Source organism: Strix aluco, chromosome 4 (genome assembly GCF_031877795.1).
Source record: "Strix aluco isolate bStrAlu1 chromosome 4, bStrAlu1.hap1, whole genome shotgun sequence".
Taxonomy (NCBI): Eukaryota; Metazoa; Chordata; class Aves; order Strigiformes; family Strigidae; genus Strix; species Strix aluco.
In genome coordinates, this window is record NC_133934.1 from 88,662,950 (window position 1) to 88,688,490 (window position 25,541).

The 25,541-nt window shown below is 52.1% G+C and overlaps 1 protein-coding gene across 3 annotated transcripts in view; it reads right to left on the reverse strand.

Annotated features, from left to right (window-relative positions):
- The window catches only part of CREB3L1 (cAMP responsive element binding protein 3 like 1), a 51,244-nt gene extending 32,480 nt beyond the window's left edge, over positions 1-18,764 (reverse strand). For all 3 annotated transcript variants that reach the window (XM_074824086.1, XM_074824087.1, XM_074824085.1), the window contains exon 1: positions 18,580-18,764. In XM_074824086.1, the coding sequence (XP_074680187.1) occupies positions 18,580-18,687 (108 nt within the window). In that variant the 5' untranslated portion in view covers positions 18,688-18,764. The remainder of the gene's footprint in view (positions 1-18,579) is intronic.
- Positions 18,765-25,541: the final 6,777 nt, after the last annotated feature.

Sequence of the window (25,541 nt, forward strand, 5' to 3'; positions counted from 1 at the left end):
CTCTCCCCTCAGGTACTGCAGCTCCTGCCTGCTCCATGCCTGGTCTGCCCAGGCCCCCGGTCTGCCTGGAGAGCTTGCCACTGACCTGCTACCCCCTTGCTGCTCCTGCTTCCCTGCAAGGCATGGCCAAAGCACTTCAGGCCAAACCATCTGCAAACCCCACTGCTATTTCCCTCCAGCAGCAGGACAGCATCCTGACCAGCAGCACCCCTTAGTCTTTCTGAGAGACCGACGTCAATGCCCAAGTCACCCGTGATTATTTTCAGCATCACGACCTTGGACTGTATGGTGAACCAAACACTGCCCCGACACCCAGCCCCGACGCAGTGGAGGGTTTGACTGAACCTGATCTGAAAGCAGGCCCAGAATTTATTGCTGTCTGCAGAATGACAGGAAGATGGGGGCTTATGGTCACTGGAAACAAGGCAGGTGAGCTGCTTCCCCTCACGCCAGGGGCGCCATCATCTCCCACCCCACCGGGACTGCAGCCCCTCAGGCCAAAGCCGCCACACGCCATTACGCCTCGGCAGCCGCCGCCATGTCCCCGGTGCCTTGCGAAGTCCCAGCAAGGCTCAGGCACAGCTCGCCGCGGAAACCTCCTTCCACCGCGCATCCGTGCCAAGGACCTGGATTTACAATTTCCAGCACTAGGCGCCACAAGACCTAGGAGGGACGACAGAGGCTCAAGACACAATCAGGGGAAGGCGATTGCGGGAGCGGCGCCAAGGCAAGGCGCTACCCTGAAGCGAGGGAGCAGCTGCAATCGGGGCCGCCGCGCTCCCCACCCGGGCCCTGGGTGCCCGCAGCCGCTTCACCCCCCGCCATGCCGTCAGGCGGAACGGCCCGAGCCTCCCGCGGCGGCTGCGGAGCTGCCGCCGGGTCTGAGGGGCGGCCGGCGGCGATCGCCCCCCCCCCGCCGGCGGCGGTTAACGGTCGCCGCGGCACGTTTCCAGCGGCCGGCAGCGGCGGCCGCCCATTGGCCGACGGCGCCGAGCGGCGGCCAATGGGAGGAGGCTGCCAGCGGCGCGCGCGGGCGGGCGGGCGGGAGGAGTGCAGGGTTAGGACGGAGCGGACCGCGGCCCGCCGCCCGCCGCCCCTCACGGCCCGTCGCGCCTCACGGCCCGGCCCCGCCCCGCCGGCTGCCTGCCCGCCCGGCGGCCCGGACCCGGCTCCCCCGCCGGGCCCGGCTGCCTCAACGGCTCGGCGGGACGCTGAGGCCGCAGGGAACGCGGAACTTGAGGGGCAGAGCGCGCGGGAGGGGGGCTGTGCCCGTGGGGAGGCCTCGCCTTCATCCCCTTCATGGCTCCTTCTCCTCCTGGGATGTCTTAATGAGTGCCTCAGAGGACATCGTCCCAGCCTCTCCGACCTCTTCGGGTACATACTGCTCCCACGGTTTGCAGCAACCTCCGTGGCAGGCTTTGTGTTCCCCCCTCTCCCCTCCAACCCTAGTTGGGGGGGCAAAAAAAATATCAGCTGACAGAATGGGTGATGTTGTTAAAAGCATACGCACAATACAGACCACATCAAAATTCTGTGGCTCTGATTGTAGCTGTGTAATACCCAGCTCAGAGTTTGCGAGCCTGCTGTTCACTGGGAAGGAATCTTGGGAGGCACCCAGGCGTGGGGGGAGTGGGCGAGTTAAGTCTTTAACTTAAATGTTTTTGCTCCCAAAAGGAAAAAAAAAAAAAAAAAAAAGGAAAGCTGAAATCTGCCAGCCTGTGACTGAGTTTCCCAGCGACCCTGAAGGAGGCACTGAAGGCACCTGCTGCCTCAATGGCAGAAGAGTCATGGACACTGGTGTACCCGCACCTGGGTTTAGTGTGCCCAGCATAAATGGGATTAGCAGCCGGCACGGGCAGTGGTGATGTGGGAGAGAGCGGAAGCGCCCTGCAAGGGCAATGACTGTGGGGCAGGGCAGAGCCCAGGGTGGGGTGAATCAAAAGACAAGCAGCATCATGGTATGGCTGCAGCGGTGTGGCCACCCACATGCCCTCAAACCACCTGCAGATGCCAGGGTGCAGAGCAGGTACGTGTGTGCTAAGGCTGAGGGGAAACATGTCAGCGTTCCCTAGGGCAAACTGGGCTCCACTGGCCCTGGGTGGAAAGCAGCTACAGCCAGTTTGCCTCTTGCACGAGACTCACTGAATCTGCAGAGACAGAAGCACCTCTCCTCCCAGCAGCAGCACCCTGGAGGATAAAGAGGAATGCCTCTGCTTTCCAGTGAGCTTTTGCTGCGTGTATGCTACATAGGCAACGAATGTCCCAAATTTTTTTGGCTTACAACTCCCTTGCAGCCGACTCTGATAAAAAAATTAGAGCAGCACTTGAACTATATGCACAAGTGGACACAACCCTCTCAGGATGAAACATTTAGATCAACTGCTCTTAACCTTCATTTAGCAGAAGATTTGGGGGCTATTTTTAGGGGTCTGTGAAAGACAAATAAAAAGTTTGTCCTTCAAGGCCTTTCTTGAGCTCAGAGAACTGAAGACACCTGCTTGCTACTAAACAAAGCTGCCTTTATTTCTGAGCTGTCGTGGTGGCAGCTGGGCTGTGTTCGAACGGAGATGCATGGGAGGTGTTCTCCATGGGAATGCAGGTACCCCTGGGCAAGCTGGTAGGGGTCTCTTCCTGTTCTTTACTCCTTCCCAAGCCAAGGTCAGTACAGTCTCCGGGCAGAGACTTCACGTGAGCAGTAGCTCTGAGAAAAAGAAGCTGTAATTGTCATCATTGCCCCCAGGTCTCCGCCCTCTTGTCTGAATTGGTGCTTTACCTCTTTGTGTTAACTCGGCAGCCTCAGCTGAGCTTGCAGCAGGCTCCCAGTGACACCCTAACTCCACACCATGTCAGGGGCCAGGAGTCTTTCAGCTGCTGTAGCATCGGGGGGAGGGGGTTCATGGGAACTTTTTATCTCCTTATGTGTGAAAATATAACCCATCCTCTTTGGGAAGGCCCTACCTGCTATGTTACCCCAATCCACCTCCACCCGGATGTGTGCTGTGTGGAGCCCAACCATATCCATCCCTTCTCAGTCCTCACAGAGGCACAGCAGCCAGAACACACCTGGGTTTCCATAGCCATGACTGTTGGCGTGAGGCACCCCTGCACAACCTAGGGATGCAGCTGTGGTCCAACCCTGCAAATCTAGAGGCAAATCTACCCTGAAAAAGCCTACATGGATTTAATTGTGTGTGGCATGTCTGCCGGGACAGTTTAGGGAAAAATTCTGCTTGATGGAGAGGGACACGTGGTGTGATGAAAGGCAGCAGGCAGGGCAAACGGAAGAAAATACTGGTTTACTCTGCATGACCCTCTGAGAACTATACTGTCATGCTGCAGTGAAGCCGGGTCACAGTATTGCCAGAAGACATGAAATACAGCATGAACGTTCAATACAATGAAAAATAAATTAGAGAGGTGCAACTGCTCAAGCCAGTCACCAATGAGTGGGATGAGAAAGTTTATTCAATAACCAAAATAAACTGGAATAAACGCCACTCCACCAATTCTTCCATCTTTCTTGGAAGCTTCTGGCCCTGCCCAGTATGGGGTTGGAGCCACCAGAGGTGGCAGATCTCTGCTCTTACACAGCTTGTCACCCCAATGCCATTATGGGCCTTTTTTCTGCATCTTGCAAGAAAGGCAATCTAAGCAACGAGAAAGGCGCCCTGGGAGACAGAGGAAATCTGCTTTGGGAGGTAACCAGAGAAGGAGGAAAGGTCTGTATTATATTTACAATCAGCTTAATTTGTCTCATTGAAACTGTTTCTCTTTAGTGCTCAGAGAGCAAAATCGGAGATAATTCACATTTTGTCCCCTGGCAGGTCCCTGGAGACCCATAAAGAAAAGCAGGCCTTGGAAGAGGAAGATAGCTCTGTTCAAGTCCAAAAGCTGAGGCATGCAGCTAATACCAAACATTACTGGTGGCTTTCATTCTTTGGGCCTTTGTAAAGGGCAATTACAGAGCAATGAAGTCTGGACCAGCTGATTCGTGACTCAAGGATGTGAGGGATTTTCACGCAAAATCTTGAGAGAGCAAGAGCTGGGACTCTCTTCAGTGGCCAGGCTAGGAGGCAAGAGCTGGGTTTTGCAACCAGCAAACTGAATGGGGTCCGGCACCAGGACTGTTTTCAAAGCAATTCAGCTTGGAATGCAGATTTCTGACCTGCTGCCAATATCCCAGTGGAAAATCTGTGCCCTGAGCAGCAGATAGGAAATTAAACTTCAGCTCCAATGCTGAGGGTATCATTTTCACCTCAGCGGTGGAGCTGCAGAAACCAGAGCCTCTGGAGAATGGGGAAATCCTTCCTAGCCCACAAAGGGCAGTAACACCTCTCAGACCATTCGTCACTACTGGAGCAGCCTAGATTAACACTATCTGGGGAATAATGAAGGTGTGATGTTGGTGAACAAGGGGGCAAAGCCCTGTGTTTCCAAAGACGAGGATGGAGATCTGACTGGTCAGAGATAATGCAGTCGCTTCAACCATGGGATGAAAATCAAGGCTGAGGGAGAAAGGCAGCCTGTGAAAACCCTTTCCCAACACCCAGCTCTCCAGCTATCCCCCCTCCAAGCTAGACTTCTCCACAAGGTTCAGTGGCCGAGTACCCTGTAGGTGGTGAAAAGAAGTAGAAACGTGAAGATACCTGGAATCATCTGCTCAAGTAAAGTCAGAAGCTTCTGGGAGGAAAAGATCCCATGTTCCTTAGGAGACAGGAAACCTCTCATGCCCTGAAAACCTGCCCTGAAAGCTCCTGCGTCTGAGATCAAGCAGGCATCTGCACCCCACCATCAGAGGGGTGTCTGCAGAAACCGGTGGATTTGGGAATCCATTCTCTGGACATCCCTGGAGCGGTACAAGGAGACGATGGATGGCTTCATGGGTTTTAGGGCCTGGAGGAACCAGTCTGGTAATCAAATATGGTTCCTTACATAGCTGAGTGCAGCAGCTATATTCATACAACTGAGCTGCTCAGAAAGAAACATCTCGTCTCAGTTTAAAGGCTTCAGTTAAATCCACCCCTTTCTATAAAAAAAGCTGCTGTAGAAGCTAACTACAGTCAGCAAACATATGAGTCATTGCAAAGAGAGACTCTAGCTTAAGCCTCCGAAGTGTTTCCTCAGGCTTTTTGCTTTTAGGTGAACAAGTCCTGACTACCAGAGGTCTTCCTGAGAACAAAACCAAGTTACCTTTTAATATGTGGAGTGTGGTATGGCATAGCCACGCTACCAGGTTATCCTGCAAACAGCAGAAACAACACTGGTCTCATTGCAGACAGGGAGAACGTGAGGACTTACTTAATGATGGCAGGTTGTAGTCATGTAACTCCACATTAGCAGCAGATTCCAAGATTAAATTATCTTTCTATATAATTAATTGCTAGATTTTAACATAATCAAATCACAGGTGGAAGTGAGTGATTCCTGTGGCAAAAGAAGTTACAGCCTGCCATGGTGGCCAGTGGTGCAAAGCAATAATGAAGGCTGTGCGAGTCCTAGAAAATCAAGATAAAATCTACAGTGGTTTGGCTTCTGGGCATCCTTTCAGACATGTCCTTATTATGCAGTTTTGTAATCCAGGACCAGAAGCAACAATAACCTCTTGGTATCCATCAAGGTTTTATGTGCAACAAAAAAGAAAAAGCACCAGTGAGATCTTCCCCTTCTGTCTCTTAATCCTGATGCCAAGTGAATTTTCCTAAGTATGGAGTTCTTCGTATACGTGAAACCCTTCACAAGTGCCCAGGGTGTGTCCCAGCACAGATACACCCAGCCCCTGTTCCTGCCTGGATGCCCACAGCACCAGACCTTCTCATACCACCCTCTTCCCTCATGCCTCTGCTGACTGATTCTCCCCTCCTTCGCTCCTCCACCACCTTCCTCCCATCTCCTCTCCCCGAAAGAGTGCACACATCTGGCTTGCCTTTATTGTGTGATAAATCTCACCCTGCATCTTGGGTTCATTTTCTGAAAGTTTTGAATGGTGTCTTGGAAATGCTGTTGGACAATAGGAGCTCTTTGAACCCAGGCCAGCTGGATGGGACTCCTTGCATTGCAGCTGACATGCAGGCTTTGGCGGTCTTTCTCGACTCTTTCCTCTCTTCTCTTTACTTTACAGCATTTGAATTGTCCTCAAACTTTATTTTTGGAGTGGGCAGTGTGTTTCTGACTCTTTTCATCATTATATTATTATTAATTATGGTCATGACTATTTCTCTTTCTCCTGGCACTCCTGCATGGATCTCTCCTCTCTCCCTTAATGTCTTGGGTAAGACTACCTTGGCCGCAACCCACTTCAGCAGTGACTCAGAATCCCTGGCCTGCTCCCAGGAGAGATGCAAGAGTTTTGCCAGTTAGTTTATAAAGAGGCCATCGTTTTCCTCAGCTACTCTCTCGCTCAGCAGAGCTGAGTCGGGTGGAAAAGCTCAGCTCTGTGGTTCCAGTGAGTCCATCCCTGGTGGACAGGCCGTCCCTGGGGTGTTACGAAAGCAGAACCCTGCTCCCTCCGGGTGCAACCAGGACAACCTCTGAACCAGGCGGTAGAATTCTCCACTGAACAAAATTTTGATCCCTGGGGGTCATTGCACTAAACTTCCCTGTTCCCAAGCCCCTGGAGGAAACAAAGCTAAGCGAGGCATGTGGGCAGGATGAGGCATCATGAGGGAGGGAGCACTGTGTGCTGATGTCAAACTGTTGCCTAATGCCTCATCACACAGCTACCCACATCTCTTGAGTCAGCGGAGAACAGTGTACTCTGAAGCAGGCCCCTTATATTGCTGGGTTTGAGGTTTGCTTGCAGCAGTGGTACTCTGTAGAGAAATCCCATCTTCATCCTCCGGCATCTCAGACCTTTCCATGTGGGAGAGTGGGAGTTGCTCTGTTTCTGAAGGCAGGAGGGGACCTATGGCTCTACTTTTTGCCCCTCAACACATTGAATTTATGTAGTGAAAAAGACCACTTTGCTCCTGGGTGGCTCCTGTAACTTAAAGACGTTCAGTGTTCTTTTGTGGAGGTGGACGTGCCAACCCTCTTCATTTCATGTGCTGGGAAGGACTCAAGACAAAAGAGATGGCTGGTTTGATGAGGCATGGCTGTCTCCTACAGACCATGGAGGGAACACGAGTCTGAATCCTTCCCATTAGACCGCACTGCCTCCTGGCAATGGCACTGAGTGATGGAGGGAAGGAGGTCACAGGCCTTTCCTTAGCAAGGGTGGGCGCTTGGCAGTGTCGGGCCACGTCCTCCCCAGCTGCCCTTCCCACATGCTGGGAAGCCCACCTGCCGAGAGCCCTGGTGCTCCTCGGTGCTGCCGTTAGCGACGGAGAGGGACTGAGATCATCGGTTGCTTTTTACTCACACCTACCAAAGGGAAGAACAGGTCTCGGGCCAAGTAAAATTCTTCATCCTCCCATTCTGCTGCAAGAACCAGCAGGGCAGGGAAGCCCACGAACGGCTGGGAAGAGCGGTCCCGCCAGCCCTTTCTGTGCTGGTGTTGAAGGCTGAGCCGATAGCTGAGCTCAGCTTGAGCGGCCCAGGCACCAGGCAGAGGTGTCACCCTCTCTCCAGCCACGCACGGTGCAAACCACAGCTGGTTCCCCATGCAGGCCTGCCCCTCCCCAGACAGCAGGCTGGCCGCGGCTGGCCCCCGCACTGCTCTGGCAGGGTGGCATTGCTTCTTCAGCTTGAGGAATGCAAACCGCCCGAGCTGCTCTTGAGATTCGGCCAGGAAAAGTCCACAAATAGCAACAGGAAATCAAAATGCCCACTCCAGACATGCACCAGATACAAGGCCATCCAGCGCGAGGAGAAAAATCAAATGCTGGACGATGGAGATTACATCATGCTGTGGATAAACCTGTGAGCCCGTCCAGCTGGGGCCATGCCAACAGGTCCAGATGGCTCAGGAATGCTAACTGCATAGCTACCTCTCTCTTGTCTTTGCTTTTTCTTCCCTCTTTCTTTCCCTGTTCTCCATCCCTCCTGGCCTCTTTCCCTCTTCCCTTTCCCAGAATAAATAAATAAATCATCTGGAAACTATACATAATCCAGTTTCATCAAAAATCAGAAAGGCATCTGAGACCAGTAGACGGGGCACTGGTCTGGACATGGGTCTCTGGCACTTACTCGTCGATATCGAGGCTGCTGGGTGACCTCACCACACTTCGTAGCTGCTGGGGTTGACATAGTAATGTGTGCCTTCAACTCACCTGGGACTTCAGTCCCTGGCTACAAAGGAGGAGGTTGCCAGGGCTGCTCCCCTGGAGTCTGAAGCACACAGGAAAATTAAGAAATGAGCATTGCTCCTGCTCTGCTGCAGCTCACCCCAGCTGCTTACAGCTGCCACTGACTGCTCGCCGTGGCTGTAGTTACAAGGGGAGGGAGAAAAGAGTTTTGCTCTAGCAGCTAGCAGCCTCTAGCTACCACCTTGGTACTAATTAGCAACAAAGAAAGGAGTGTAGCACCCTCTGTTCTGTCCCCAGCAATGACCAGAGCAGCATCTGGTCCTCGGCTCTCTCCCAGTGTGATAAAAACAGGGCTCAAAGACATGTAAGGAAAGAATGAAAGGTGTGTGCTTTGCCAGTCTGAAAAATGGCTGCGGGCCATTTGCTCATTATTTAATGCTAATCCAGCTGCTGGACTGCTGCCAACTATGTTTGACAAATCCTGAAGAGCAGGAGAAGCATCGGAGAACAGGAAAGCAACCTTTGAATCGCACTTCCCAGTGGACGATGGCGATCCTAACTTTACAACAGGTCAGGCAGACTTACTGCAGGGAAAAGGCACCTCCGAAGAGAAAGAGAAAGCGCAAAACCAAGCGCTGAGCAGAAGGAGGGACTGACATGGGTCTTGAATGCCCTGCTAGGGCACTCTGGTACTTCCAGCTTGTTACCTCCTTCTCAGATACAAACCAGATGAGACAGGGAGCCTGGGAACTCAGCATAGCCCCGACCATGCAGCAATTTCAGGCAGAAATGTAACAGGGTGCTCTCAGCAAGTTGCGCCAAACCCAGGGAGAAGTTAGCTTTTGCGACTGAGCCAGGATCTGGTTGTGCAGTGGAGGATGAGGTATGAGTACAGCCCATTCACCGGATTTATAAAGCACAAATTGTTTGGTTTTCAGTAAGGCCCAAAGAGATCAGGCCAGCAGCAGCATGGGCCAAGTACTTTAGTTTAAATCCTGATGCTGACCAACGCAGTCATTTAGACTGACACAGAAAGATTACTCTGGATTAGCTTGAAGTATCTGAGGTCAGAATCAGACACGTGCAGTCCCCAGGGATAAGGAACAGGAGAGGTGTGAAGCATAGCTGGGACATCAGTGGAGGAGGGACCTGCCAAACTGAAAACGTTGCAAATATGATGTATAGCTGCAAAGTCATTCAAAGAGACTCTAAATAGCTCCTACGGGCATTTCCTGGCAGATATCTACTAGCAAAACCCCACCCCAGTCTAACTTTTCATTAATCAACGTCACCCATTGATGGCACTGCCCCATGTCAGTAAGAATAAGGATGCGTACCATTTTATAACGAGTAAAAGCTTCATCGCTGCAAGTGTCACCCTGAGGATCACACCAGCAGAACTGGGACTAAAACACAGTTCTCCCATTCCTGACAACCTCACTGCACCACTGTCCATAAGCAGAGAAAAAACACAACAAAAACAAACCCAACATCATTCAATTGGCAATTCAATATTTGTGGCTCAACAGCACCTCATCAACTCTCAGAGTCTGCCACATTTGCTTGGAAAGAAGAGCCAGATTTCCAGCACTCCCTGGGCAAAGAGCTCTCAGATCGAGAGACTGAAAAGGCTTTGAAAGAAACCTTCCATCAACAATCTTTACAAATGTCAGAGCTGGTTTCCTCCTCCCTGAGCTGCCTGGCTTGCAGTCCCTCCCCCAGGACAGCAGTGAGCTCAGCCAAAAGCACCTGCCCAGCTCCTTCCTTCAACTGTCCTGAATTTATGGGACTCATTTAACATCAAGCTGCTCTGACATGCAACAATTAACTAATGAGGCTCTGGAGCCGGGTCCTCTTCTTCATCCTGTTCTCCCTCTGCCTCAGCTACCCCTTCTGGAGGGAAAAGCTCTCCTTCCAGGAGAGGGGGGGCTGCAAATAGTGCCGAGCCAGGAGCAGGTTTGCAAGGTAGATCCCCTGCACCTCGGCCAGCAGAGACGAGTTATTCTGGTGCTGCAGTGCTCCCACCCGGACATGCCATGGCATTGGGAAGATAAGCCACTGCCCCTGTGACACTGTGGTGGGGAGCTCAGCACACAGGAATGTCTTTGGGCATCGGTCTAAGGAAGCTCACCTGCAGGAGGGGTGCTGACAATCCAATATGAGTTTCCAAACCCAATGTTGTAACGTGCTTGGTGTCAGGCCCAAGCTGTATTTCTCCTGCAGCCTCGGCTGCCAGGTGCCTCCCAAGGGAGCTCTGACATTCCTCTTGCAGGGGAACTCCTGACACAAATCGCTGAGCTGAACGCATTACGTTGCATCTATTCTAGGAAAAATGTTAACTGCGTTTTGAGCAGGCTTTGCTAATCGGGTCAGCCAGACTGACCTAAACGAACATTTTTCCTAATCAAGACAAAGTCATAGTGTAAAGAAGCCAAAAGCAACTTTGCTGAGGTAGTCAAGGGTGAGTTTCCTCTGGAACAGGCTGGACAGTGATTGTAATGAATGATCTCACGTAAGGCATCACCTTTGAGCCCTAAAGATGGTACTAATTACCCCAGCACTGGTTTAAATTACATACTAGCTTCAGGGAGAATAGCCATGCACATTGCTTCCATCCTATATGAGGAAATTCTGCAATCTTAGAAAGTGAGAAGATAAAATAGGAAGAGAAAGAAAGGAGCGAAAGAGTTTGTGGGTATCTGCAGTTCCAACCTTCACGAGATCTTGTTCTGGCTGAACAACCTGTCAAGATCAGTGTCAGGCATCTCTCACTTGGACACTGATCAAACCAGAGCAGCTCCACATGATTTCAAAGGCAGACAGCCCTGGAGAGATTTAAGAAAATAGGAGTAAGAGGAGAGATGCAGAGAAAGAGAAGAGAAGGTGGGTAAGGAAGTCAGAAAGGGATGGGCGAGAGGGGAAGGCTGGGGTGTTCAGGTTGGATCAGAAGACTACAGGAAAGGAAAACCTTAAATGATGTGACCCGACAGGAAAGCAGATGCAAAAAAATTTGTTTTCTGGAGCAGCTGGGAATAAGTTAGATAGATGTAAACACTGCATGGCAGACATGTGGGGAGCAACTGGGCTGAAAGACACAGCCTGCCTTTCAGCATGTGACTTGCACTCCCCAGCCACTCTGGCCGTGCCCTCGGCTCTTCACAACCTTTCAGCTATTTCTGCTCTGAGGGACGATGCAAAACATGCAGGCACCAACCCCAGAAAATACCTAATAACTCACAACACAAGTTGAGCTCCGAAGACAGGAAAGAGTAAGAAAAGGGCTCCGTGCAAGCACCTTCGCTGTCCTATTGCCAGCCTGAAAACAGGATTGATTACTTCAGCCAGAGAATACCAAACTACATTAAAGTTGCACGTGCAGAAGTCACCCGCTGCAGCGGGACAGCCGTGGTGCCAGCATGGGGGTCAGCCAAGAAACACGGCTTTTGTTCCACCCTTGCTCTCACTTCTGATCTCCCACGTGGAGACATGAAGTCCCAGCAGTTCGGATGTGTAAAGGAGGATAAATACAGTCCCCAACAGCAAGCTGGGATCAGTGGGATGCAGTAATCCCAGGACTGAGGTTGGCCTGGAAGTGAGGACTAACACACTTGGCTCCTCCAACAGAAACCTCTCCTGAAGAAGAACAATGCTAGCCCCAAGACTGCCTGTGAAGCATAGGTGATTGCACCTGACCTTGCAGCACAGGTCTGGAATTTCCGTGGGAAATCTCCCAGCCAAATCAGGCCAAGAGACATCTCCTGGCCATTTCTTAGCTGAGCTGTAACGGTCTGCTTCATCCCTGGTGCCCTACCTGTTCCCCTGTAACTCTGCTGCAAGGAGAGTCACCAACTGACTTCTGTGAACCATCTGATTTCCTGCAGTGGACTGTCTACAACAGGACAAGGACACACAGGCTTTAGTGGGTTGACTCATCCCTTCCTTGAAATGCACTGGTACAAGCCGAGTCTTGAGAATCAAATCTTCATATTAAGCACAATCCTACCTGTGGCTATGAGAAGAGGACCTGCCATATGGCCTTCACAAAGACAACTCCAGAGAGTTAAGCGTTTTCATTTGCTTCCTTTAACACTGAGAATTCTTTAAATAGTAAATAAGTAATGCACTAAGTGCTAATTAAATACTACAGTCTTAAAACCTACAGGGAAGTGCTGAGAAAAAATGGAGCAAGTGCAGGAGTAGACCTTTCTCAGAGGAAACACAGGAGTATGTTACAGAGGTGTCAGCCAGGCTGCATTTTGAATAGTGGAGCTGCACCTGTGACTATGAAATCCCTACTTCTAAATTTCCCTTTAAGGGCCTGCTTCAGAAAACACGCTTCTTTCCAAATTTCTCTCTGTAACAGAGACAGCTCCCACTCCAGGCTTCAGCGAGACCAGCACAGCCCCAGATGGGACCAGTGCAGTGCCGGATGAGACCAGTGCAGCATCAGATGGGCTCCTAGGCAGCAGAAGACACTTTGCATCGATGAACCCAACACTTGTCATAGGATTCAGAAGTTGCCATGCTTAGGCACTTGTAGTGGTAGCAGGAGGAGGTTCAATGGGCCAGTCTCAGAGGCTTTCTACAGTCTCATCTGTAGAAATGAGACCTCAGGCTTCCTCTCTCTTGTGAGAAAGTGGTGGTGGCATTGAGTGACTGCCTTATGCCAGAGGGGATGGGGATCACCTGGCAGACATGGCCCGAGCTTTACACAACTCCAGCATCTCCCAGCTGGTGCTGCTGACACCTCCCTCAGCGGGAGTGGACTGTATGCACAGATGTACTTCCACCTCCTGCCAAACCCTCCCTTTGTTTACTCTACAAGCACTTCACCAAAGTCCTTCCTGCTTCTCCCCACCAAGATGATGGCTCTGTCTCCTGTGTTTAACCCTGGTTTGGATGCATGCCTTCCAGCACCCCTCCTCCACGTTGCAAGCTCTCTTCTAGCTTTTCCCACTTCAACTGAGATGAGCATTTAGGCCAGTGGATCCCCAAAACACGCAGGCAGTTGTCCAACAGATGAATGTTTTTATTTAGGAAGAGCATCCCAACTGTTTATCAGTTTCTTGGCAGCTAGGAGGTACACAAAAATGATCCCCAGTCTCTGTGGAGAAAGTGACCTAGAGTCTTCCAAAGGAAGTTCAAGTCTCTCCTCCTCTTCGTTACCAAAATGGAACTATGTTTCCTGGTGATGACACTGCGGTGATGATGCTGTATGCTCAAAGACCCATGAACTTCTGTGTTCAGCTCTGGTTTCATCCTGCTGCTAGCACTTCTGCAGGTGTAAGTCTCACTATGAGACAGTAAGGAGCAGCGTGGACATGAAGTGGAGGACCCATGAGATGGATCCAAAGAGACTAAGGAAATAGGAAAATCTGGGAACTATTATTTTAGGATTCATTTCCATCAGGCCAGTTCTGATAGCCCCACCAGGTCTCTCTGTGCTCCAGATCCCACAGGAATCTCTGACTGGCATATTCCAAGCAAAATTTAAAGAAAAAAGTCATGCCTTACCCAGCACTCGGCTGACTAACCAGGGATGTGTCACTGACCAAATTTTACTAGGTGTGGGAATAGAAGGCCAAAACGCTTGCTGCATGTGTCCCCATGAGGGACTACTATCGGTCCCCGAGACCCAGCCTCCCATTACAGCAGAGCTCCCCTGTCTAGCAACCGGAAGGGATGAGAACTGGATGACCAAAGCTTCTTTGTCCTCACTGTGCGCAGAGATGGTGAGAGGGAGCTTACGCAGCACAAAAGTCGCTCAGACCAAAGGTCAGTCCAAGACCTAAGCACTACTGAAGTGCTATTTATGTCCCTGTAGTAGCCATAGGAGGAACAGAAGTCTGCACAGGTTTCTTCCAAGAGTGACGGTCATCCGTAGTGAGTAGCCTCTCTTCATCTTCAGGGGAAGCTCCCTTACAAGTTGCACCAGCACCACTCTCAGACTGCTCACTACATACAGTCCTGCTACTCTCTTCCCTTCTGTGGGCTGGGACAGTATTAAAGGAAAGAGCACACGGTAGACACAAAAGCCAGTTTTCACTCAAGGAGCAACCCACAGAGACAAGCAGTTCTCCCATTCTGCTGTCCCCCAGTAGGCTCCAGAAGATGTTGCTTGTTACGTTGCCTGGGCATATAGGATCAGAGAGTGAAAGAGCACCTCACTGTGCATTCCCCAGAGGAGCTGGGTTAGCACAACTGAGGCAGCCTGAATTGCCATTTTGCAGCTTCTAACAGTGGAGACCTTGACTATCATGTAGACCGTTTTTTTGCCTTAATGTCTCTCTTTTAGAAGGAGGTAAAGAATATGCTTTGAAAAGCATAGAATCAAAATAGAACTGTGTTTACATGAACAGCCAAAGTCATCCTTGAAGGTATTTTTCCTACTGTAAAACACAGAAGCATAGGGAAGAAACAAACCCTACTGGGTTAAAAAGAAATACATGACTCCTGTTTGGCTGGTTTATTCTGGCTTCATTCTGACACCAGAATGTCACAAACCCAGTGAAGCACAGTGGTGAATCTGACACAAAAGATAAGGCTTTTGAAGAGTTTCACAGCACTGATAAGAGCTGAGAGAGAAAGTAAGAGCTCTCTGAGTGCAGCTGTAATAGACTGTAAGGGAAAAAATGGGTGCTTGCAGGAACGACCAGAAATGCTGGACTGGGCAGGAGACAGCCAGGTGACATTGATAAGCAGGCACTGCATGAAGGATTAGCTTCACTTATGGTAGGCCCTTCTGGCAGAAAAAGATGACCAAAGTTGCCTAAGTTCAAGAGCAGCAGGTGGCCTCCTGAGCAAACAAGACTGATAATGCTGTTAGTAGTCATCGTATGTAAGTCTGGTTAGCAGAAGCTACGTGAAGTAAAAAGAAGCATTCTGTGTCCCTTGGAGATTTCCCCTCTGAGTACCAAGCAGATACCACTCTCCTTAGGATTTTCAAAAAAAACCCCAAACCCATCATATAATCACAGACTCATGCAGGTCGGGCAGGAGCTCACAAGGTCTTTAATCCGATCTCCTGCTCAGAGCAGGACCAGCACTAAATACAGGTTGGTCCAGGGCTTTGTTCAGATAGGTCTTTGAAACCCCCAAGGAAGGAGCTTCCACAGTGTCTCTGGGCAGCCTCATCCATTCCTAATTCTCCTCACAGCGAGAAATTGTTTATTTATACCCAGTCTAAACCTTTCCCATTCCAATTTATGACCATTCATCCTCCTGCCATGCACTTATGGAAAGAGCCTGGCTCCATCTTCTCAGTAACTTCCTCCCCAGTGCAGGCGGGTTGCTGCTAGGTCCTCCTGGAGCCGCCTCTCGTCCAGCTGAGCAAGCCCAGCTCCCTCAGCCTCTCCTCACAGGAGAAATTCCCCAGCCCCCAGCTATCTTGGTGACCATCCCCTCCGTGTGCTCAGATTTATCAATGACTTTCTGGTACCAGGCGGTCCAAAACTGGAGACTGTATTTCAGACACAGTTTTACGACTGTCAAGGGGGATAATCGCTTCCCTCTGTCTGTCTCCCAACGCCCTCCTGTGTGAGCCGCTGGCTACCTTTGCTACCGGGGCACAGCGCTGCCCCACGACCCTGGGTGGGTCAGCTCATCCGTCCCAGGGGCAGGAGTTGGTATTTGTCCTTGATGAATTTTATGAGGTTTCTGCTGACCCATTCCTCCAACGTGGCCAGGTGCCTCTGAGTGGCAGCCTGTACACTTACTCAAATTAATATTTTTTCTTTCTGTTCCAAGTACACATACCTTTTTGAGGATGCATCTACAGACATGCCTTCATTACATCTTTGTCACAACTTTAGATGAACAACACAGAGAACCATTTTTGAAGGACCAAGATGACTCATTAGGAGTGCCAAAGTCCAGGAAAGGAGAGTAATTCAGAGACATGTAATTCTTGCCCCAAAGGAGCACAGCCTCTGCAGTAAGGTTCATCCATCTTTTCTTTCTGCTTCCTTTCTGAACAGAAGAAATCATCCACAGAAGAAGTTTCATACTGGCATTTTATGGCCAAAATTCCTGGCCTGCTCTAAGAAAAATGCTTGCTGAACAATATCTGGAAAAGTTTGCCCATCTTTGAAGCAAAGGCACTGGCAACTTTGTGAGCTATTGTGCACGGTGATGCTTTGCACAGTTCAATGTAAAAAGAACTTCTCAGCACATCTCAAGATCCCAGGAGATTTGCTGGATTTAGTAAGAAAATGTAAGTGTATTCCTTCCCCCCATGTTGTCATGCAGAGTGCAAACAAAGAGGCTGATGTATTATGTTCTGGCTCTTGTATCACCAACAGATTTGGTAGGCTAGAAGTGGCTACAGAATCACAGAATCTCTTATACTTATCATCTGCTGGAATAGAAGGTATCAACTTGACTCTCACACTCCAGCAGAAGTTTGTGGTGCTGGCAGTTGGGAAAAAAATCCACAAAAATACCCCAACACCTTTTCTACTTTTAAGCTGAGCACAACGGTGCCTGAGTCACTGCAGCCTGGTTAACGTGAAGGCAAGGGCAGGCTACTTCAGAAACAGCTCTCCAAGCAGAAAGGCCATTTAAATGAGGCAGGACAGAGCCAGCCTGTGCATGGCCACTGCACACTTTAAACACACTGTCCTGGCAGGTGGCACCAGATGGCACTCTTACACAAAAGCTTCATTTTTACAGGGTCTGCTTGCCGGCAGAAGTTGTATTTAAGCTATGAAGAGGTACCGCCTATATTGGTTAGGGGTTCCCTGGCTTCTGACAGCAGCCCATCTTGCACCGAGGTAAAAGGGCTGGTGCCAATACATATTATTTTCACTTCGGTATGGGAATAAACGGTCCTGGCATAAAGCACTTCATATCAGCATAGCTCCATCCACACGGGATGTACATAGAATTAGGGAAAGCAGAAGACTCCTAACAACAGGTCTCTCGGATATGAGTGGGCAAGGCCTCGCAGTGGATGTGAGCGCTCAGTCTTGGGGTGATGTGCTGCTGGAAGGTCTGCCTGAACACAGCGGGACTCTGCTGCCGCCCGTAGAGCCCGACCGGAGTCAGTCCTTGAGGCACAGTGGTATCTTAGAAATTAGGAGCTGGCGAGGTTTCTGAGAGATGGGGCTGCCTGCGCGTGATCTCTTTCCCAGACTCAGTGCGTCTCCACACACCAAGTGTGTTGCTCTTAATGTTTATGCAAATTCTGCATCTCTGCTGTCTCCTCCGCAAGGGAGGCAGCACAAAAGGCTTTAGATACCTTTTGCGTAGCAAAGGAGAGGTGGATTCATCAGGTGTTTAACGGCTGCAGCCCTCCTCTCCCTGTCCCCTGTTTCGGTGTCAAGGTGCTGGCATCTCCCCTGCTCCGGTTGCAAGGGTAGTCAGTCCTCGGAGACACCCACAGTGCTACCCCGGGAACGCGGGAGGTGCCACTATTGTGACAGGGGAGTAACAAGCCGTGGCTAAAATCTCTCTGTCTGGGACAAGCACGTTCCCACGGCTGCAGCTGCTCAGAGGCCGGTGGAGCCTTGAGTGCAGGCAGTGCCCCGCTGCCCGGCGTGGGATGATGCCCTCACCCCAAACCACCTCTGGGGTGGGGCCCTTCCGCTTCTGCCTCCGGGCTGGGCCCTCCCTGGCAGAAGGGGGTGCAGGATTCGCAGCACAAACTCCCGCAGAAAGCTCGGGCAGGACAGCCAAGAGCCTGTGCGTGCTGCTCTGGGGAGAGCGGCTGGACTGGGGACTCGCCTGACTCCTCGGAGAGGCTGGGCAGTTTCCCTGGAGCTGAACAATGCCTCTTTGGTTTCTTGGGACTGGCAACACATTTTCCTCCCAAGTCACTCTTCCCCCTCACCCTCCTCTCCAAAGTAAATCAGCCCAGCCTTAACGCCAAGCAGGAGATGCTTCATCTCCCAAATGCCACTCGGAGGAAAAGTTACGAGCGAAGGAGAGCGGAGGCGCTGAGCCCGAGGGTCTCCCGGCTGTGCCCCCGGGGCTGCCCGGGCTGAGCCACGGCAGGTTGTGCGCTCCCCGCCCGGGACCGCACGCTTCTCCCCCAGCCATCGGTCTCAAAAAAGCGCGTTGTAAGAAAAAAACCAAACCCAAACCCTGCGATTCCCCAGCGGGGTTTCCTCGGGGTGCCCGCGGCAGGACGCCCGCGGGCGGCGGGGCCGGTCCCGGGGGAGCGCCAGCCGTGTGCGGCGAGGGGCACCCGGGTCACCTGCACCCCCGGGGCACCCCGCGCTGGGGGTGGGGGGGTGGGGGCAGGACCCCGGCAGACGCAGCCCCAGGGCGGGCGGGGGTCCGCGGCGAGCCCGCCGGGACGTCCCGTCTCCGCTGTCGGGGCTGCGGCCGCCCCGCCGGGGAGACGGTGCGGGGGGCGGTGTGTGTGCGGGGTGCGGGTGCTGCGGCGGTCCCTTACCACATTGCTGAGGAAGTCCGCCTCGCTGAAGTCGCCGAGGTCGAGGAAGCCGGTGCCGGCAGCGGGGAAGAGCCGCTCGGCGGGGAAGGGCTCCAGGATACTGTCCATGGTGCCCGCGGCGCGGGGGCTCGGCCGCCCCCCGCGCTCCGCCGGCCGGGTTCACTGCGGCGGCACGCTCCCGCCCGCCCCCCGGCGGCGGCGGCGGCGGCGGCGGCAGCAGCAACAGCAGCAGCGGTCCATGGGGCGGCGGTCCATGGGGCGGCGGCGGAGGGGAGCGAACCGCCGGCCGGGCCGGGGCCGGGAGCGCGGCGCCGGTGCCCGCCCGGGGCAGCTGTCAGTGCCCCCGCTGCCGAGGGGCGGGGCCAGCCGGGCGGGGCGGGGCCAGCCCGCCCGCGTCACGCCCCTCCCGCGCGCCGGCACCCGGCGGGGCGTGGCTCCCCCTCGCCACGCCCCCTCGCGGCAGCGCTCCCGCCCCGCAGCGCCCAGCGGTCCCGCGGGGGCCCGAGGGTGACGCTGTGGCCCCCGGCAGAGCCACTGGGGTGTGATGACTGGGACAAACCCCCCCCTGCAGGCGGTGTCGCCGGCAGAAAGGCAGTGGCCGGTCTCCGGGGGCCCTCGGGGAGCGGAGCCGCAGAAGAGGGGTCTTGCGGGGGGTCGGTGCCCCAAAGATCTCCTTGCCCCCTCTCCCCACAGCGGGTTTGGCGGTCGGCCTGGCTGCGGCTGCTCTGTAATTAGAGTTGGGCACCATTAAAGAGCTTCAGGAAGATTATATGGCTGCAGATAAATAGGATTATGGATCCCTGTCCTCTCTGATCCTTACTCCAACCAACACTCAGGAAAACCACTTATAATAATCCTGTTGAAGAAGCCCTGATGTTTTATTAATCTGTTCCTGCTTTCATGGCTCCGCAGAGTATGGACTGGAGACCCAGCCCCTAGCACGGGCTTCCTTGGTCACAGCCATATGGAGGAAAAAAGCCCCAAAGACAGCGCTGCAGCTATCCTGGAAGAAACCTGGCTGAAAGTTGCCAACAGCAAGGGTCCTGGGGGAGAAGGGCTGATGTGAGACTGGCTGGAGCCTGTGCTTGAACCAGACACCGGGTTTCCATCCATCCGGGCTCCTGCTCCATGCTCCCCAACGGGTCTCAGGACTAAGAGCACAACCCAAGGTGGCAACTCATTGCACAAGCAGCCCCGTGCTACCTCCTGCACACAAAAGCCATTATACTTGCACACACAATGGGCTCTTTCAGTTACATTTACTTTTACCTTACGTTTCAGTCAAGTGTAAAGAGCCTTTGGGTAAAAGGTCAGAGACATAAATTCAGGCAGGATGGAGTTGTGCTGAGAAAATAATGCTGTTCCTCCTTCCTTAAAGGTAAGGAAACCTCTTTGTCAGTGTGGGTGTCAGGGGATTTAAAGGGGGGGACACAGAAACCTTTTCCGCTGTAAGATGGGGAGAGGAAATATGTCCAGACCCTTCAACAAGAAGCAAACCTCTATCTCCAAGCAAGGGGAAAGGCATCTTTCCTTTAACACCCCAGGCAGGAGGGCTCTCAGCTGTGAGGAGCAGAAGGACTGAGCCCTGCGATAGCAATGGGGCGACAGCCCAGGGACACGGAGCACGGGCAGAGCCACAGCAGGGGCAGCTTCACCTCCCGCCACTAACCAAACACGGATATCGCTTCCCTAACTGCGAAGACTCACCACTGAAACCAGGAGTTTCTGGTTCAGTGCCTCGCCCAAGTTAACAGAAGGAAGCCTCTTCTCAGGACACACACTGTATTTACCCGCAGCGCCAGGCCGAGGAAGCCGAGATGGTGTCAGCTCCAGCACAGCACGGGTGGCAGTGTCATCAGAAAAGGTCAAGCAAAGTAAACCTCTCTTGTTTGCCTGCACTCTGAAGGAAAAATGCTTTGGCACATTCAGATAGGGATTGTGAAGTGCATTCAGGAGATTAAAATATCTCGGAAAAAATGAAACTGCCTGCTCGGAGACTCTGCTTCTATTTCATACTTCTAGTACTGAGCATAACTGTCTGGCCACAGCTCCCCTGTCTATTGCTGCTGCATCTCTGCAGGCAAGGAAGGATTATAACAAACCTCCCTCTTTGGTGTTGTGCTGCAAAGCTGCTCTGTCCCATCTTGGAGAGCTCTGATAGGGACCCCCATCCCTAGCACCGAAAGGGACATTTTCCCCATGTCGGGCATGAGTGCAGTCCATTAAAGGCAACACAAACGTTACCTCTGAGTTCAGAGAGTGTCACCGCTGACCCTCTGGAGCCGAAAAGGAGAGGTATTTCTGCAGGCGAGCAGTTTTGTGCTCCAAAAGAGACCCGGGGACAGGGAAAGTGTCGATGGGGTGAGGGGAGGCGATCACAATTCAGGAAGACTCGGACATGCTGCTGCAGCTGGCAGGGGGTCTCCGCAGCGAGGGGGGACAGGACAGGCTGAGCGGCACTGCCGCAGCAGATGCCTGGCAACTACAGCACTTGCAACACCTGAACAGTGTTAACAGCATCACATGGCTGTGAAAAAGGCAAATGCCACACCGGGATATAGATGCAGGAGTCCTCCTACAAAACCTTTACAGTGTGAAGTTCCCCTTCTGCTCTGCAGAAGACCGGTGCAGAATATGGCGTTAGCCAAAATACCCTGCCTATCTAAGTGCCAAACCTTGAGCAAGATAGGGACTAACTGGGCTGGGTCCAGAGGAGGGCAGTGGGAATGACTGGAGAAAACGTGAACCCTAAGAAAGGACTGGGGGAATTGGGCTTCTTTGGTCTAAAGAGATGATTCTCACGCCAACAGACTTTCAGCACTCAAAGAGCTGCAGGAAATAGAAAGGCAAGAATTGCTCTCCGTTGCCACACTGGAGGGGACAAGCAGTGACAGACAAGTGCCTGGGAAGTGGCAGTGTCGTGCTCACCGGAGCATCTTTAAAGCCAAGTTCTGCAGCTGATATGGCAGATCAGGAGGCAACCTTCGGGCAGGGGCTGAATCACGTGATCGCTCAAATTCCTTTTCAACCCTATTTTTTCCAATTTTATATTTAGATTTATTTGCAATCTGATCACAGCAGGAGACTGAAACAGCAGCCGAGTATGTTTAGATTGAACAAGTCTCATGCTGACAGCAGATAAGCCTTCCTGGCCTCACAACATTTGGTACTGCCAATGCACATGTATGACCAAGCTCATTTGATCAGTGCTGAGAAGTGAATCATCATCCCGGTTCTCGTAAGAAAGGGATCCCGCTCTCCTGTGCTCCATCCTGCCTTGCCTTGCTGCCACTGCCTGCCTTTACACCTACGAGAGGGAACCGCAAGTCTCTCATCGTGCCATTTTGCATTCACTCTGCCTTCACCCTGCACCGCTGTGAGCAAGACATGCGGGACGAGGGACGCGGCCCCTGGGCTTGAACACGTGCACAGCGATCCAGGCCATTTTGCAGCCCACAAAGCTGAAGCTTTTGGTTCCCCCCTGCCCCAGACCGAGCCAGGAGGTTTCACAAACTCATCGAGGATGAGTGTTTCTCGAGGAATGTGGGGTAAATTGCCTATGTCGGTGATTTTTGGTTTGCTGCCTGCCTGTTGTTACAGGAGGGGTCTTCTGCCTGGGGTTTGCCCTCATTTGCAGCCGGGTGTGGGGATGATTCACGCTGTTAGAGCTGCTTGCTTTGCAGGTCAGGCTGGCTCTTTAGGACTGCCACCACAGCAGAGCTTTTACTTCAAGTCTGGCAAAAGATACCATTTGTCCTGTTTATTTTTCCAGCTTTGGTGTTCATATGGATGGAATAGCTGGTTTCTGCCACAGGTCATCTTCCTAGCCACGAAGGCTTCCTGGAGCCATGCAGGCTCCATACTTGGGCCCTTCAGTAGCTCTTTATAGCAGTCCTGCCTTTATTTCTCTCCGGCTTTTCTCTGGATTCGCTTATCTCCCAGTATATTGCTCGTGGGTGGTTTTGCTCACTCTTTTGTACAACACAGACAGGGGGGGCAACTGCTGCATTGCAGGTCCCCTCTGCTCTTGAAGTCCCACTGAGAACAAGGTGAGGATGGAAACTGGACTTTCAACCTAGTTCAAAGAAGGGGCACTGCAGCCCCCAGACAGTCCCTGAGGAGTCAGGCTGTGTGCCATGGCACAAGTAGTTACATATCCAACACTCGGGCTGCGATTTCTTCATTTAGGTTTTGTGGGTACAATTCAAAGCCCGTGAAAAAGTCAAGATAGAGGGGAGGAATCCAGTAAAACATCCTCTAGCAAAAAGTAACTTCCAAGGAAGGACTTGCAAATGCTGGAGCTTTTCTCTGCCCTCTGCTCCACAGCCCCGCTTCCTCCGGGAAATCTGGCTCCCTTTGGATTTCCTTCTAGCGGCTGGTTTAAACTCTTTCTCACACACACTTCTCCATCCAGCCAGCTTCATCTGCTTTCCATCGCCTTCTTTCCGGGTGCTGGGTCTCCCAGCCAGGTACCCAGCACACCACCTCCCACCGCCAGTGAGCAGCAGCGGGACAGGGAGGGGAGCCAGCAAGGAGATCACACCTATCTCAGCTCCCTGCTAAAACCAGAGAAAGGGGAACACACCTGTGAAACCAGAGTGTACACAGATCTCCTGCCACAGCTGAAAGAGGAAATGAGTTGTGTCCTGTGTGTTGCTTTGCATGCAGCTATACAGAACTGGTGCCACACCAAATTAAATGCCTGCAAGCAGACACATTTCATCGGTCACCACCAAGCCCAGATAGGGGCGAGCCATGCTGGAGCACTTGAGCGAGGTGCAGACACACACGTGTGCGCGTGCTAATGGAACGTACACCACAACTTGTGCTTTTTTCCCCCCTCTTGCTTGGGAAGTAGCGGGGAAAGTGAAGAGCATATTAATTGCATGTTTGCATATGGCAAGGATCCATGAATGCTGTGGTTTCAGTGAGCACCCTAATGCTATGTGGGGAATGAAAGGGAAGCCACAGAGCTCAGCGCTGCAATTATTATTCTTTCTGGGGTGAACTTTGGGCCCTCGGATAGATCTAAATAGGCCTTGCAAACAGGGAGTGAGTGACAGGCAGAGAAGCTGGGAATGCAAGACCTAGGGAAAGGAAAGCCTTGAATGCAGGACACCGGACCCTAGGCATATCCCTCTGTGGAATCCATTCAGCCTTCTGGGAAAGTGGCTGAGCTGCCTGCGGCAGGATTAGGTATGTCAGAAACGAAAGCCCCAAAACAGTAAATGGGTATTATAACAAAAGATGAGAACTGAAAACTCACCACTTTGAAGCTAACTGATAAAGGGGGAAAAATTTCTTTGTACCTCCTTCACTTCTTCATGGTGGGCTAGGAACGTTTCTTTGCCTTGTCACACACAGCCTGCCCTCCCTGCTCTACACCTGGGAAAGAGCAGAGACTCTCCCTGCCTTTTTTTTTTTTTTTTTTTCCCTGTCAATCTCCCTGGAGAACCAGACAACTTTCAGGGTGACTAACCGAATGAAGAGTAACTTCAGTATGAGGGCATCTCCTTCCAGCAGTTTGTTAGCATTTGAAGATGCTGCAAATAACTCCCTTTCAGGAAACTCAGGTGAATGGGAAGCTGCAGGACAGCAGAGGAGGGTGGCTGCCTCTGCTTCCCATGCACTAATTTTTATTTGCTCTACTCTACTAGACTTCTAGCCTGCATGGTTGCAAGGCCAGCTTGCAAAAGGGACCCAGGCAGCCTTCAAGGGGCTGAAGACAGCCTGAAGAGTCATTCTGAGGGGGCTGTATTGCCTCATTTCTGTTTCCTACATCTCAAACCTTTTCCTAGGAAGGATGAGGGGTATAGCTGCACACTCCGTTTGACTGAATTTTACCCCAAAAAGATGCCTTGCATCAAGGAACGGGAAGCAGATGGCTTTGGTGCAGAAGGGAGCTGAAGAACTGCTGGAACAGGGCTAGCCAAGTTGGGGCAAGGAGACTGCAACAGCTCTGCTTTGCCACACTGCATGTGCCATACGGAGTCAATCCCAAACCCCCAGTTACCCGCATGATGACTAGGGGACAATCCCCAATGATTTGTGCTGCTTGACTCCTCAAGCACGGTGGAGAAGTCAGATGCTCCCACCTTGGCTACGTCCAACAGGATCTGTCCTGATGGCAGCCAAGCAGATCCGGCGCATGCAGGCTGATCGGGGGCATGGGGGGACAGCGTTCCCTGCCCTGCCAAGGGTTAAAAGCAAGGTCCGGATCCACAAGCAGTCCTGTAAGGAGAAAAGCACAACCCAGCAATTCAGGCATGTCTCACCCCTGTTCAAATGACATTGTTTCAGTGCTGTCTGCCTCGCCCCTCAGTGGTAATTACAGACTTTCACTACAGGGGAAAAAGAGACACGGCGGAGGAAACCTTCATTACAGACTTATCTCCTAGAGCAAAAGCAACCCCAGTGTAATGTCTGGGGCGCGTTGCCAGGATCAGCCACCAAAGCAAAATGCTTACATTTAGGACAAAAATAAAAGGGGGAGAAGTGTTAAGTGATTTGGGAAGATCAGAAGCCCACCGGGTTGGCTGCTGTACAGCGCTGGGTGTGGGGAGCACTTTGGAGGAACTGGAAAGCCGCCCTGGTTTTAAGTGGTGCGGTTTGCATCTTACATTCTTCCTTCCTTCCTCCTTCTCTGCATGCTCATGTCCCCTGCTGTCTGTGTGTGTCCCTTTGTCACCCCGGGTGAACACCAGCGGGCCGGGAAGGGATGTTTTTTCCCTGGGCCTCCCAGCTTGGTATTCCTCAAAGGGGCAGATAAAGCTGTAGGTGTCCTTGGCTGACCCCTCTCCCCTTTGCACACCTAACTTATGATATACACTCAAGAATGGAGTTCTTCTATCCAAAACTGGTGGCTCCTCCGCACCTCGTCCATATCATGGGGTGTCAAAGTGTCAGCTCTGTTAGAAAGGATGCAGGAGGGGTTTTCTTCCCAGTAGGACACGCCGCTGTTA